The sequence below is a fragment of the Abramis brama genome (genome assembly GCF_963993115.1).
Source record: "Abramis brama genome assembly, chromosome: 4".
Lineage (NCBI taxonomy): Eukaryota > Metazoa > Chordata > Actinopteri > Cypriniformes > Leuciscidae > Abramis > Abramis brama.
In genome coordinates, this window is record NC_139966.1 from 26152855 (window position 1) to 26168659 (window position 15805).

Genomic DNA, 15805 nt, shown 5'->3' on the forward strand with positions numbered 1-15805 from the left:
AAGTACATAAAGGTAAAGACATAACACATTGTGTTAACAAAGAAACACAGGAGTTTGCCTATTCTTTGCATCTCTCTTTTGCATTTGACCGTTTATGCAAATCATAAGATTTGAGTATGGACCAGAGTATGTGAGCGGAGCGGAGAGAATTTGCCTTCCACGCTCAAAGCATTTCATAATTACCCCGCTCAAGCTCCGCTCTGGGTGTACAATTTTCCGCTCCTCGCTCCCTCCCCACTCCGCCCTTAATACGTCTCGCTCCGTTTTCGCTCCACGGTAAATTTTTATTCTTTTTTTTTAAAATAACACCAACCTCTGATCAGAAGATGCATGTACTGTAAAACGAATACGCAGTACTAAGAGAAGAACATCCACATACTTTATTGGAATTTTGAACAGCCCCAAACCAATAAATTAGGCTATCCTTTAGCTCACTTTAAAACAAAGCAAAATAGGAATCACAAGGAATCTTTTGACGTTGTAATCACCTCCCCGCACTCGCGTTCTCCTTTGTCATCACTACCTTTTACAATACATTTATATTTTTTCCCCTTCTTCACGGTAATATTTCGGAAACGATCTGAAGAGAAAACGCAAAAGTAATAACTGGGTCAATATCACTATAAAGTGCCTTTGGTGTCCTCATCAGAATCACTCAGTCATCATGAACATAATGCAAAATAATGAAATTCTGAGGTTTTATTATAAATGGCCAAACACTTACACACATACAAGTACAATGATACGTCTCTTGAAATGTGTTTTTCTGATTTTATACCATTTTCTTTGATTGGATGTATGTGATTTTGGCATGTCCCACACGCTGCTCAGCTAACTACAGTGAGTGTAAAAAGTGGTTAAATGACATAAAATTAAAATACTTTTTTAATGTACTTATTGTCCTCAGCAAGTTATTTAATAAAACAAATCATTTTGATTATTTATATTTTATTTTCATAATAATATTAAGCAGTTTGCATGTGTCCCTGAAATTGCTGTCCACCCTGTCATTATGGGGTAAACGCCCATTTAAGAAACCAACTGATGTACTCAGTGACATCCCCTCCCCCATTTGGTCTTTCTTCAGTGGAGGTTAAAACATCTGCAACACGCACAATAAGTATCTACACTTATATTTCCTAATTTTCATCATATTGTGTTTGTAGTTGTCTGTTGTCACGCTTAACATGTCCACCCTGTCATTGTGAAATATTAATTAATATAAAAACAGGGTTCTCAAGTTTTATCAAAAGCTTGGAGTGAGATCACATGCGGTTAGGGGAGGAGCCCTAATGGAGCCCCACCCCCGCCAATTGCATTGGCATAGCAATACCAGTGTTTCTTACTAGCCTGGCAAGCCAGACTACATCAAGATGTTTAGTCTGGCAACTCACCATAGACATGCTCACTCCGAGGGGCGGGATAAACGGCTGTCTTTCAAATTCCCTCTGCACGCAATAGGACAGCGCTTCAACCAACCAGAGCGTTTTCCCAACAGCGGAGCTAGTTGATAGATTCATTCAACTTTTGCCATATCTGGCCGGCAAAACGACGAACACATCTTCCTTTTTTAAAGAATGTTCTTTGCTCTTTTCTTAAGTCCTCCAGAGTCGCGGACAAAGCCGATTCGAAAGACTGTTCTCCAGCAGCCGTCATTCTTTGTTTTCAAGTTGCAGGCAGGTAACCGTCGCAACTCTGTCGTCATATGTTAAGCCCGCCCCGCCTACTCTATAAGCGACGTGATTGGCCTGACCCAATTAAGGTTTTTGCAGCTAGAAGGTCTATTGAGAGTTGCTAGACCCACCTGGCTGCAAAATACATTTTGCTGCCGCTAGGGTGCGTCTAGATTTCTAGGCTAGTTTCTTACAGGATTTTTGGTAAAACTGTGGTGGGTGGACCTCGGTCCTTCTAGGGGGGGTTGGGGGGTTGGGGGGTTGGGGGCATGCCCCCCCCCGTGAGAAAATTTTGTGCATTTTAATGTTAAATCCATCAATCTGTTGCATTTGAGAGTTCAAAATTAAAAGCTCCAACCCATATTCAGTGTGCAAATTAAACAAAGAAAAACTGAAACCTCTTTTAGTTACAGTGTCTATTTACATTACACCTACTACATAATAATAGTTATAATATTAATCCTATGACAGTAATAGCCATATTTTGTAAAAACAAATGCACTAAAAAATAAAGGAAAAAACTTTCATAATTTGATTTGTACCTTCTATACTTGAAAGAGATAAGCACATGATCTTTTATTTTGACGCAAACTGCATCAAGCTTTTATTTTGGTGGAAAACATGGTTTACAAACGCCTCTCATTAAATTTCTAGTGAATTGCGGTAATCGTCAACTATGCAGATGTGGAAATAATCTGTAACTGGGTTATGGGTTCCTACACTCATGACATAGCCAAAGTGTTTTGAAAGTAGTTCTGCTTACCGCGGATTCTACACTCACTCATCTCTCTCCTGATCCTCCTCACTATCATCATCTGCCACAGGAGCTGATGAAGGGCAGAAAACATACTGTATATTTTGACACAGTTTACAGTGTCTGCTTTAAGGGCCTGTTTCTATTGTTTCACGCTATTTCTCTGCACATTCCTTGCGTTTCTTCTCCATCTCGCTGACTATTTTGACAGATACTGGGTGTTTCTCAATATGCGTTCTTCAGCGATCTTGCGTCCTTGTTCTCGTTTTACGTCATCATTAACCGTCGAAGTTCAGACCCAATTCTCAAGAACGCAAGTACAGAGGACGCATGAAAGAACCCGGATGTGTTCTTGATATCGAGGATGCACTGAATGCAGACTTGAGCTAGTACTCGCCTGGTGTCCCAGAAGTCATTGCGGTCGGTTCCGAGTTCGTTCTTCCAAGGAAGCTTGGCAAGACCGGTCTCCACGAGAACACAAGTCCGTTTTCTGCGTTCTTGGAATTGAGAAACAGCCACTGACACTGCTGCACGCTCGCTCACTCGTTTAAAGTTGTGATTGGGCCAGCCCAGTGTCAATCAAGAAAAGAACCAATGGGCCGCTGATCTACGTGTTTCATGGGCTGGTCTATCAGAAAAAAAACTAACGCTGACTTTTTTTGACCAATGCATTACACCGGCACAAACCCAAGCGCATCCGCGCGATGTTGTTGGTTACCTAGTAACGAACATACGGTGCGTGTGCCTGCACACTTTGTGTGCGTGCGCCTCGTACACAACGTTATATAAAGCTTGCAGGATAACTTGGTTGGCATTGCCTTTTCAGCGTGAGAAATACATGGTGTGGCGTGCGAGCGTGTGAACTGGTTGAATTGCGTGTGTCTCACGGCCAATGCGTGAGACTTGAGAACCCTGAAAACTTTTCAGAAATTCTAAATATATATTTTAAACAGTGCACAGTCAGCTTCAACAGTGAATCACTTTGCTAACTGCTGTACACCATGTGCTCATTAAATACTAACTTTTGCCAAAAAATGTCCACCCTGTCACATGACAGGGTGGACATGGTTCATGACAGGGTGGACGTTATGACTTGGAAGAGTCAGTAGGATCCATTTGCAGCTTTTAATGAAGGAATGTCAAAACAGGCAAGGGTCAGGCAACAGCAAAACAGGGTGATCAGAGAACAGACACAGAGAGTAGTCAGGTCACAGGCAGAAGTTCAGGGCAGGCAGCAAGAGACAATAAATCCAAGATCAATCCAAGTCGAGACAGGCAGCAAACAGACAGAAACGAGATAACAATCCGAGGTCAATAAACAGATCAGTAGAATAGGGGAAACCGCTCAGTGATTACAGTCCGTGGCAATGCAATACTTCACAGTGATCTTCTGTTTGAGTGTGGTTTATATGGAGTGTCTGAATGAGATGCAGGTGAGTGCGCAATCAGTCCCAGGTATGAAGCATTATGGGAATTGTAGTTTTGTGAAGTGATCAGTCTGGTGTGGAGTGTCCTCTGGTGACTCTCAGAGGCACTCCAGCTGGTGATCGTTACAGTGGACATTTGCAACTCCTGAAAATCAGCCTGAGCCAGGCCCCTCCTTCTTCTATATTGGTTAAGGGTTTCTTGAAGGTCCTGTTGTTTTTAAAATGTTCCCCCGTTCTATTTCACTCAGTAAGCATTTGTCCACCCTGTCATGCCAAGTTCCACCCTGTCATTTTGTTGTCCACCCTGTCATGTTTAACTTTTAGGATGAAAATAAACAAATTATTTTAACAAGTTAACAAAACCTTGTGTGTGATTTATTAATAAACAAATGAGGGCCAGTTAGTATTGTTTTAAATTTTGACTAAATATCTTTATTGTTAGATTTTATTTAGAATAGAATGTGCAACTATTGCATATTTTATTGGGCAATACATATTTAAGCAGTAACTTCATTATTATAAAAATACTTTTACCATTAACTAAAATGTTTTGTTGGGAAAGGGCACATTATCTTTCCTCAGATCTACATTTTATAATCACTATGCAATGAAAATGTATTTATTCTACTATGAATTTGTCCATGACAGGGTGGACATATTTTATCATTTGCTCTTATATTGTCAGCTTGCAGTTCATTTATAAAAAGTGCTGGAGCTTGACCAATATGCATTTCTAACAGCCTAATGTCTCCTTAATACAACACATGTAAAGTTAAATGGAAAATCTCAGATTTTCTTTAGGGAAATTGTGAAGTCTCAAAGGCACTTTATGGTGATTTTGACCCAACTTTTATTCTGCGTTTAGACGACCGTTATGGGAGGGAAATCTGCGTGCATATGGTGACGCAAAAGTGTGTGAAATTCAATGTAGTATGCACTCAGCGGCAAGGTGGCAATGTGAAGCACTGATCGGTGCCTTCACTGTCTAGCAGACTTTTGCTTTTACCGTTTAGACGGAAACACGATGGTGGAGCGTTTTTAAGATTTCCACTCTGGAGGGTGGTTTCACTTTTTTTGAGTTTTTAAGCCCCAAAAATGCCGTCGCCGTCTAAATGAAAGGCACATCTGATTAAATATTTTTACGTTTTCACCCGCGAGCGTTCTCGTGTAAACAGGCAGGGCCTTATAAAATCGTCCATCATATAATGGAGTTGCACAGGTAGAAATCGCGAGGGGGTCGGTAAAAATATCATTAAAAGCATGTGTAAAATTAATTACATGATATATACTTTATATAAATGTTTGTGAAAGTACTAGTAAAACAATACAAATGCAAAATATGATTAGAAACATTTTGAGTCCCCCTCCGTTGCCTCACAGTGGTTTGGTTCTGAGCGATAGTGGAGCGTTTTTGGAGCGAGAGAAAATCACAACGCTCCGACATTAAAAAAATCCGCTCCTCGCTCCTGGCAAAATCATGCAACTCCGCTCCCACTCCGCACCGCTCACATACTCTGGTATGGACTTATGGAGGTTTTTCTTGCATAGAGAATTACGAGGCGGCCGCCTGCGGCTGTTGACAAAACACGTAAAGGCAGTCACATGGTCAGATACCCATTCTCCACCAACACGGTTCAGTTTCGGGTTCCCAACCTTTGTCCATTCTTGAACTATTCTGTGCTTTTCCACTGCAGAAAAGGCGGAACACCGTATTAGAAAGATTGGTGAAACTTGGTGGTCTTGAACGAAGCAGAGGCTCAGGACATTCTGCGAGAGTGTTAAATCTGTAAACGCTGCAGATGATTTGAGAGTCGGGTGAGCCAAGTAATTAAAAATAACATTCCAATCAATGGCGAGTGGGTCGTGGGTGGATGAGAAGAGTCATGTGACTATCAGGTGCGGATAAATCACAGAAAATCACAGGTTCGGGTGGGTGGCAGGTGGATGATTTATTTTTAACAGCGGATTCGGGTGACGTTACAGCTGATCCGTGCATCTCTGTCTGTAACGTTTGCTGAGAGATCAGGCAGAGAGATAATCCACTTGCACGCACGCACGCTTTTAATAACAAAACTCTACATCAGTGGTTCTCAACCTCTCCTGCAGGGACCCCCTGACAGGCCATGTTTCTGTTTTAACCCTGAAATGGCACACCTGATTCAATTAATGAGTATAGGAAGAGTAGGAATTAGTCACTTAATCAATTAGTCAACTACTCATTAAGCCTTTAATTATTTGAATCAGGTGTGCCATTTCAGGGTTAAAACAGAAACATGGCCTGTCAGGGGGTCCCTGCAGGAGAGGTTGAGAACCACTGCTCTACATGAATAGACAGGATTCCCCCCCATCCTCAAAAAGTCTAAACACTCAATAATCAAGCCGTTTGGATTTTCTGAGCACTATGATGTCATATTGCTCATGCTCTGCCCACGGCCGCTGATGGACTGCCCCGTATTAGCATATTTCCGCCCTCAGCCATTTGTATACTGTCAGCAGTTGTATACCAAGGCAGCAGTTTACGTGTCTTGTGTCGATACCCCCCCATGGAAGAGAGGGGTGGGGTGAGCCGTTGCTCATTATCATTTAAAGAGACATGCACCGATACGGGTCGCTGTGAACAGAGCTGTTTTTGAGGAGGTAAAAAGGGTGTTGTTTTACACAACCATTGAGGAATTTTAACCAAAGTATGTTACAAACTTTACATAAAGACCCTAAAGAATCATACCAACTTGTGGAAAATGGGCATCCGATGACCCCTTTAAGAGCGGCTTCCAGACGCTCTCTGGAAAACACCCCAAAAAAAGTCCAGGTGGGTGGTGAGCGGAGGCGTAACAGGGGGAGGGATGGTGGGGTAGGTCCGTGGAGAGGATAAGGACCAGTGGACAGAGGTAGAGGGGGTGGCCAGGGCAGAGCAGGCAGTGCAAGTGACCAGGGAACTGAGGTCGTACCTGAACTTCCTGTTCAGCCTGTTCACTGGCTGGTCAGTGAACAGGCTGAACAGGAAGTTCAGGTACGACCTCTGCGGTCGCATCGAGGCAGACATTAAGTTCAGGTACGACCTCTGCGGTCACGGCGAGGCAGACAGGAAGTTCAGGTACGACCTCTGTGGTCGCGTCAAGGCAGACAGGAAGTTCGTAGGTCATGAGCTCTGGGACAGGGGCGAACTCTGGAGTGAACTCTTGGACTTGATCGGCTTCTGGAGCGGACTCATGAACTGAAGCGCCGTGCACAGCCCAAACACACCAAATGGCCATTGCCATAACAGGGAGTACAATTATCAGTTGGACCACCTCTGAGACCCCCACACTTGATGCCACTGCAGAGATACCAGCTGCTCGCACCGACATTAGCACTGTGTCTTCTAGACTTGTAGCCAGTCTCAAATGCCTAGCGGTTGCCTTAATGGCTTCATGTGCAACGTTCATGACAACCGGGAACACTGAAGTGGCATCCATGACGGCTGTAGACTCTGGCATAGTGTCCATGACGACTGGAGAGACTGGTGTGATAGGCATGACGATTCGGGACTCTGGCATAGTGTCCATGACGACTGGAGAGACTGGTGTGATAGGCATGACAGCTGTAGACTCTGGCATAGTGTCCATGATGACTGGAGAGACTGGTGTGAAAGGCATGACGATTGGGGACTCTGGCATAGTGTCCATGACGACTGGAGAGACTGGTGTGATAGGCATGACGATTGGGGACTCTGGCATAGTGTCCATGACGACTGGAGAGACTGGTGTGATAGGCATGACGATTGGGGACTCTGGCATAGTGTCCATGACGACTGGAGAGACTGGTGTGATAGGCATGACGGCTGGAGACTCTGGCATAGCGGTGCAACAGTTAGGTACAACTGTTCCTTTGGTAGTTTTTCTCCCTGTCACTAGGGGGAGGTTAAGAAGGTAACCATTGCTAGCTTACTCCTTTATAAAGGAGTGAGTAAGATTGTAGCCATGTGCTGTTGCAGGGCTAATAGCTCATCTCTGTTAAACCATTGTGTTTTCCCTATTTTGAGGAACATCATTGTTCTTTCAACTCACTGTAAGTGATGTTTTGGTTTTGCTTCTTGGGTTGGGTATATATGCATATGAAATGTTTTCTGTTTGGTCTGATTATCTGGTCTGATCATAAGTCCATACTCTGTCATGATTTGCATAAATGGTCAAATGCAAAAGAGAGATGCAAAGAATAGGCAAACTCTTGTATTTCCTTGTTAACACAGTGTCGTATCTCTTGAACTTTGTGTACTTTCACATTTGTTTTTAGCTAAATCGACAGCAGTGTCCTGTTCCACAGACATTATCCTGAGACATACAAGGTAACTACCCTCAAATTATTATGGTCCTTAACTTTTGTTAAAACTCTTGAAAACTCTAGCTCTTGAAAACATAACTGTTAACCCTTAATGGTATATTATAAAGTATATATCATTATAATATAATGATATATACTTAAAATAATTGTATACGTAGTAAAATAATACAAACGATTTAAGTTCAGAAACATTTTGAGTCCCCCCTCTCTTGCTTCACAGTGCTTTGGTCCACTGCCTGCTTTCCGCCTTTACCTCAACTACACACACAAGTCCGGTGGGAGAGAAGGTCTTCAGTAGTTGTGGAACTCCAGTAAGTCGGCTGTCAAGGCTATCTTATTCACTTTAATCATCGGATGATGTGATTCTTTTCTCTTTAATACAGATGATGCTCAGTCATTAATAAATTAGTCATGACCAAAAAAATTATATCCGATAAAATTTTCCATAAGTCCGCTATGTCAGCGATTATAATGTTACCTAGCTTGTTTGGTAGTTTGCTTAATACAGTAGCTTGTTGGATAGTAAGTCACCCACTACAATTTACACAGTGATAAGCCTATGTGTGAACTGATATTAGGCTAATATTGTAGATCTACCGTTGTGTTGGGATTTGCTCAATATGATGTTAAGTGGAAGATCAGTGGGCTTGTCTGTCCCAGATGAAACCTAAAATACTATGTGGAGGACACAAAAGGGCTGGGTTTCCAGAAAGATTCTTAATGCTACGTTGTGCTTAAGTTACACCTTAAGCTGTACCTTATCGTTAATACATGTTTCCTGAAACATTTTTAGTTAAGTATACCTTCTGTAAGTCATACATTCGGAAGGTTGGTCTGGACCACTCTTAGCTTTACCTCATCACTGTTGCAGGTCTATACGAATATAATTCTGAAGTTTTAATACACCCAGACAGTGTTCAATTAGGCTAATTCAAGTGTTTTCATGCAAAGAATAAAATTGTAATTACACTTATTGCTGTTAGATTTTTAATTATATTATACAAAGGTACATCAGCTGGCAAACCATTAAAGTCTTAATGGTCTATTTAAAGGGAATGATTGTGGTGGGGAGTTTGCTCAAACTATGGCAGCGATACAGCGAATAGTTGTTCTAAAAAAACAGCGCCGTCTGTGGAACGATTTCAAAGGCCAGTGAAAGCATACTGTCAGTTAAGTCCTATTCGGACGCTTATTGTTTCTCATGGGCACGTACGGTATTTTAAACATTTACAGGGGTAAGTCAGTGATTTTATTGCCGTCCGAATCCATAATGTCAGTGTTTTTTTTCTCACCCAACCCGCGTAAAAATATCCTTGACCAAATTTCCTACAGTTTTTTGACAAACAGGTCGTGTGGTAATTTAATTGCAGTCTGAATCCACATCTCTGAGTTTACAAGAAGAGATTCAAAATTCACTGTTTAAATCCTTTTTGATCACTGCCGAGCACCGTATGTAAGATGTACACTTTTATTACTGAAATGCTGGAAAGTACAAGAACAATATTTCATCGCAGCTCCACCTCAGCGAACAAAAATGGGAAAGAGAAGAAAGCACATAAAAAATTGAAATGGTTATTGTGGCAGCAATATGATACAATTTTTAAATATGTAGGCTAGGCTATTATAGTTTAGATTATTTTTTATAATATCCCATAAATGCCTAGTCCTAATAAATGCAATTTCAACTATTTCTGAAGTGCTTCTTTTATAAAGAACACCGCTTTCTCACATAATGCAGTGAAGCAGCCCCTGCACGAGAGAATAATTGATTCTCGAGCCATCGATATCAACCAATTCAGCACCATCGCCACGGACAGCACCTGGTAACGTCGCATATCTTAAGCAACTTCCTAAGGTATGATTCGGGGAACACGCCTAGAAATGGTATACCTTTAGTTAAGTTATACCTTAAGAGTCTTCGTAGCGCGCTAAGAGACAACGTAATCGGGAAACGCAGCCAAGATCATTTAATAATTATAATATGACTGCATGGTGAACATATGAACCTAACTCATTTAAACAACTATCCCTTTGTGTAAGTGTAGCAGGGTGACTGAATCCACTTATGAGGATATCATTCACCTGTGCTTAGTTTATTAAGCCCCTGCCCCTTTCTTGTTTGATATATAAGGGATGTGTGGTGGCCACTTGGCATGCGTCTTGGTATCGCCCTTGTGATGTCATCCGTGGTTGCCGCAGGTATGTGATTGTCTGGGGTGAGCTCGTGCTTCTCGTTCTGTGCAGGCGGTTTATATGAATTTCTCTCGCTGTCAGGCTTAGACGGGAAGCTGTTTTCCCCGCCTGCTGTGTGTTTGAGGCCCACTCCTCAGGTATGTGTAGCCTTTTTGTTAATGAGAAGAAATTGGCCGCGGTTGGCAATTTATGATCTGTTTTGTCTTCAGTGGCATTGATAGCATGTCACCTATATGTTCCTGACTGAGCGGCTGTATTACATTATGGTGAGCGACTACGAAGCAGTTTGTGTGCAGTGATCATCCCGCGGTATGTAAGATTATAGTTTTGTGTATTGATAATTTGCTTCTGGTTTTAACATTATTTTTCTGCTCGGCAGCTTGTGAAGATTGTGCAATTCGTCTGACTGTGCGGGCGGGCTCTCTTCTGGCTGCCGCCTATTGAATTCTCGTGTTTGTAAGCATCTTGTTTAGCTTTGTGTAAGCTGGCTGGCTGTCTCTTTTGGCCGCCGCCTATTGAACTCCGTTGATTCATAAACATATGATTATTTGTTTTTGTTCTTTCTTTTATTTATTTTGTGTCGTATTTTTGATCACTAAAACTGAGTGAACTTGTTTTCATGTGGTATTGTTGTTTTCAATTTGGCAGCTGGCCCTTACCTCCAGATACCTCTGCTCTTGGTTGATGAGTTTCTTTAAATTGAGTGTTATTGGTTGTGTGTGTGTGTGTGTGTGTGTGTGTGTGTGTGTGTGTGTGTGTGTGTGTGTGTGTGTGTGTATTTGAGTAGATTCTGATTGATGGTGGTCATAATATTATAATGCCAATGTAAGAGTTTTAATTTCCAACTATTTATTCAACATTGATGAAGAAAATAAAACTTTTCTATTTACATGACTCATGTCTTTTCACCCACTCACTCCAAACGAACCTGTGTGCCCTTAGGGCTATTTCCCTGGTTTTCTGGGGTGGCGTAGTCATATATTGCATATATTGCCATTTCTGTTAAAAGTCTGGTAAACCTTTCTCAATTCTCTTACTTAAGTACAATTTTGGCTGCGTTATTTGTGTCCCCTTCAAAAATTGCCTTTGAGAATTTTTTTGTTTATTGCACTAAAATAAACAAAATTGCACAAAAATGTAAAAAAATAAACAAAATTGCACAAAAATAACCCAAATATTTTCTTTTCCCCTTCAGGACTTTCCATCAATCTCACAATGGCTAGCCAAGGTATGAATGTTTCTTAAAAAACAAACAAACATCATTGTGTATTTGCTTTACAGCCAGTGATTGAGGAAATATAATGGTTGGAATCAATTCTCTCATAGGTACTAAAAAAAGAAAGCGTGATAGTGAATCATCTGACTCGAGCATGGATTCACCAGTGAACATAGGCAAGTTAAATCTGAATCTGTCCACCCATAATTTAATTTAGAGATAAAGTAGCTACAGAGCAAATTTAAAGGGGTTATATCAGACTTTTTATTATTTAACTGGATGCGATCTTCTTTCTTTGAAGAAGACATCTGCCATGTGACTGAACAATATTTATATTCTAATTTCTTGCAGTAGACTTTGTCTCAGTGTCATTCAGTTTGGACTTTTCACCATTTTGCTGCCTGTGTTTGTCATCATGGTTACAGATTTAATTTGTCATTTCATTCAGCTGTGATGCCACAAATCACCTTGTTTGCACAGTGTTTTTAAGGTCCCCCTGTAGTCAATAATTGTATCCCTTAAAACACATCTTTTGATCACCAAAGTGACATAATCAAATGTGTTTTTTCCTGTGATTTTTATTTTATTTTTAATTCATGTCTTAATATAGCTTAAATGTAACTCTACACCCTTGCTTCATTTAGTATACCTGGACCCATGAATATGCTAATTATCCCCACCTCCACTCACTCACACCAGCTCACAATACCTGGGGCCTATACCATGAAGCCGGTTTAGGTGGCTAGCCAGCTACAGTGAGGAAAATAAGTATTTGAACACCCTGCTATTTTGCAAGTTCTCCCACTTAGAAATCATGGAGGGGTCTGAAATTGTCATCGTAGGTGCATGTCCACTGTGAGAGACATAATCTAAAAAAAAAATCCAGAAATCACAATGTATGATTTTTTAACTATTTATTTGTATGATGCAGCTGCAAATAAGTATTTGAACACCTGAGAAAATCAATGTTAATATTTGGTACAGTAGCCTTTGTTTGCAATTACAGAGGTCAAACGTTTCCTGTAGTTTTTCACCAGGTTTGCACACACTGCAGGAGGGATTTTGGCCCACTCCTCCACACAGATCTTCTCTAGATCAGTCAGGTTTCTGGGCTGTCGCTGAGAAACACGGAGTTTGAGCTCCCTCCAAAGATTCTCTATTGAGTTTAGGTCTGGAGACTGGCTAGGCCATGCCAGAACCTTGATATGCTTCTTACAGAGCCACTCCTTGGTTATCCTGGCTGTGTGCTTCGGGTCATTGTCATGTTGGAAGACCCAGCCTCGACCCATCTTCAATGCTCTAACTGAGGGAAGGAGGTTGTTCCCCAAAATCTCACAATACATGGCCCCGGTCATCCTCTCCTTAATACAGTGCAGTCGCCCTGTCCCATGTGCAGAAAAACACCCCCAAAGCATGATGCTACCACCCCCATGCTTCACAGTAGGGATGGTGTTCTTGGGATGGTACTCATCATTCTTCTTCCTCCAAACACGTTTAGTGGAATTATGACCAAAAAGTTCTATTTTGGTCTCATCTGACCGCATGACTTTCTCCCATGACTCCTCTGGATCATCCAAATGGTCATTGACAAACTTAAGACGGGCCTTGACGTGCTGGTTTAAGCAGGGGAACCTTCCGTGCCATGCATGATTTCAAACCATGACGTCTTAGTGTATTACCAACAGTAACCTTGGAAACGGTGGTCCCAGCTCTTTTCAGGTCATTGACCAGCTCCTCCCGTGTAGTTCTGGGCTGATTTCTCACCTTTCTTAGGATCATTGAGACCCCACGAGGTGAGATCTTGCATGGAGCCCCAGTCCGAGGGAGATTGACAGTCATGTTTAGCTTCTTCCATTTTCTAATGATTGCTCCAACAGTGGACCTTTTTTCACCAAGCTGCTTGGCAATTTCCCCATAGCCCTTTCCAGCCTTGTGGAGGTGTACAATTTTGTCTCTAGTGTCTTTGGACAGCTCTTTGGTCTTGGCCATGTTAGTAGTTGGATTCTTACTGATTGTATGGGGTGGACATGTGTCTTTATTCAGCTAACGACCTCAAACAGGTGCATCTAATTTAGGATAATAAATGGAGTGGAGGTGGACATTTTAAAGGCAGACTAACAGTTCTTTGAGGGTCAGAATTCTAGCTGATAGACAGGTGTTCAAATACTTATTTGCAGCTGTATCATACAAATAAATAGTTAAAAAATCATATATTGTGATTTCTGGATTTTTTTTTTTAGATTATGTCTCTCACAGTGGACATGCATCTACGATGACAATTTCAGACCCCTCCATGATTTCCAAGTGGGAGAACTTGCAAAATAGCAGGGTGTTCAAATACTTATTTTCCTCACTGTATGTTTCAGTTTAGTTTCCGCCAACTCTGGGTTTTAGGTACTATGAAAGTAGCTTGGCTTTAATCGGTGTTCGTCGCCATGGTATCTTAACGCTGCACGGCTAACCTGCTCCAGGGCAGGTTATGTTCTGGATTCGAGATCTCAGACTGAAGTTTGACCAATCAGCTGTGAGCAAAGAAACATATAGGTGACTTAACTAATTCCCAGTGTCTGTTGCAATAGCTTCACTTTTTCTTCCAAATCCTGTGGACATCTCAGTGCAAATTGTTAGACGAGCACTTCGTAGAGAGAGTTTTTAGCCAGACAAAATCCCCTTGCCTTTCCTGATAGTTACTTGTATGAAAGATACAGATTTTTCACGGAAGGAATATCTCATCTTTGCGAACTTCTTGAGCCGCACATAAAGAATTTAACACGTCAAATTCATGCACTTACTGTACCGTTTTTTTGCAAGTGGTAGGCTACATACTTGCACGGTCGGTGATGCACAGAACCTAGGGGAAAACACGGTTTGTCGAACCATTCGCAAGGTGGTCCTCGCTCTGCAGGAGTACATGAATAGTTTCATTAATTGTGTTCCCCGGACACTTATCGACCATGTCCATAAAAGAGGGCTTTTATAAAATTGCCGGTAAGATATTGTTATGAACTGCTCCGAGACATGATGCAGTTTATTAAAGTAAATCAAAATTGTAATCAGAATTACAATTGAGAGAGGGTCTGGGGAAATTTCGTTCACATCCCATTTCCAAAGGGGCGTCACCAACGGACGTCGCTCAAATGCCTCTGGGCGCAATTGGATAGACCATCGTGTAAATCCTGCCTCAACGTTTGTGATTGGTGCCAAGATTTAGAAAGATTGGAAATGGGCTTGAATGGGCTCTTGGCCAGACTGACTTGCAGAGCAAATCTAAATTTGCCAGAAGTTCGTCTGGGTTTTCCCAGGCTAGGAGCCATCACCAGGGTCAGATTGTACAGCACCTGTAATCCCATCCATAATCGGCCATCACTTTTCATTTTCATGCTCAAACAGCAACATTACACACTAAAAAATGTTGAAAATGTAAAAAAGCATATAGAAAATTATACTCTTTTCGTCTAATACTGACCTATTTATCTATATATCGTCTATATCTATTTATCTATACATCTATTTATCTATATATCGTCTATACTCCTTTCGTCTAATCTAATTCGTTGGCTACTCAGAGCCAACTCCTCCGCCAGTGTATTCTGGAGGAGTGGCCCTCCACCGGTTTTCTGAATTTCACTCTTTTTTTTTCTGTTTGCTGCAAACAAATGTCACGGGTGACAGAATGCTTGGAAAAGCGGAACCCTTTTTCCATGTTCCCCGAGGGGATTATTTTGGTGTAACGCCTTACTCCGGTTCCGGGTGTAGCCGAGGCATTGCCCGACCTAATTACCGCTGATGCACGGCAGGTGTGAGAGAGAGAGGAGCAGCGTTTGCACAGGCTTTTCGCTTCACAAGAGGAGGATAAAGGAGCCGTTCAGGAGAGAAGAAGGGCGTTGGATTTAGTTGGTCAAGACGGTTGCTTGTGGTGCAGTTGCTGGTCGGTGTTCAGTTGATTAGTTGTTCGGCTGGGTCTTTGTCGTCACGTCTGGGGGTAGAAGATCTCCTGTTTGGGCGCTTACATTGGACGCTGTAATCCTGGAAATTCGTGTAAGTGAAGAACTGCCATTGGAGTCTGTCGTTTAGAGCTGCTGGTGGAATACTACTGGATTGAACTGCTGCTTGGATCTGTGCTGGAAGAGGAAGAGAGAAAGATAAGTGAATTAATTACTAGGGATGTCCCGATCAGGTTTTTTTGCCCTCGAGTCTGAGTCCGAGTCATTTGATTTTAAGT

At 41.8% G+C, this 15805-nt stretch overlaps 1 protein-coding gene across 1 annotated transcript in view; it reads left to right on the forward strand.

The window, feature by feature from the left end:
* Nucleotides 1–8112: 8112 nt before the first annotated feature.
* LOC311080522 (nuclear GTPase SLIP-GC-like) overlaps nt 8113–15805 on the forward strand; it is a 35622-nt gene continuing 27929 nt past the window's right edge. The window contains exons 1-4 of the mRNA XM_084110511.1: nt 8113–8178; nt 8395–8485; nt 11563–11595; nt 11694–11759. Coding sequence (XP_083966637.1) covers nt 11583–11595; nt 11694–11759 — 79 coding nt within the window. The 5' untranslated portion in view covers nt 8113–8178; nt 8395–8485; nt 11563–11582. The remainder of the gene's footprint in view (nt 8179–8394; nt 8486–11562; nt 11596–11693; nt 11760–15805) is intronic.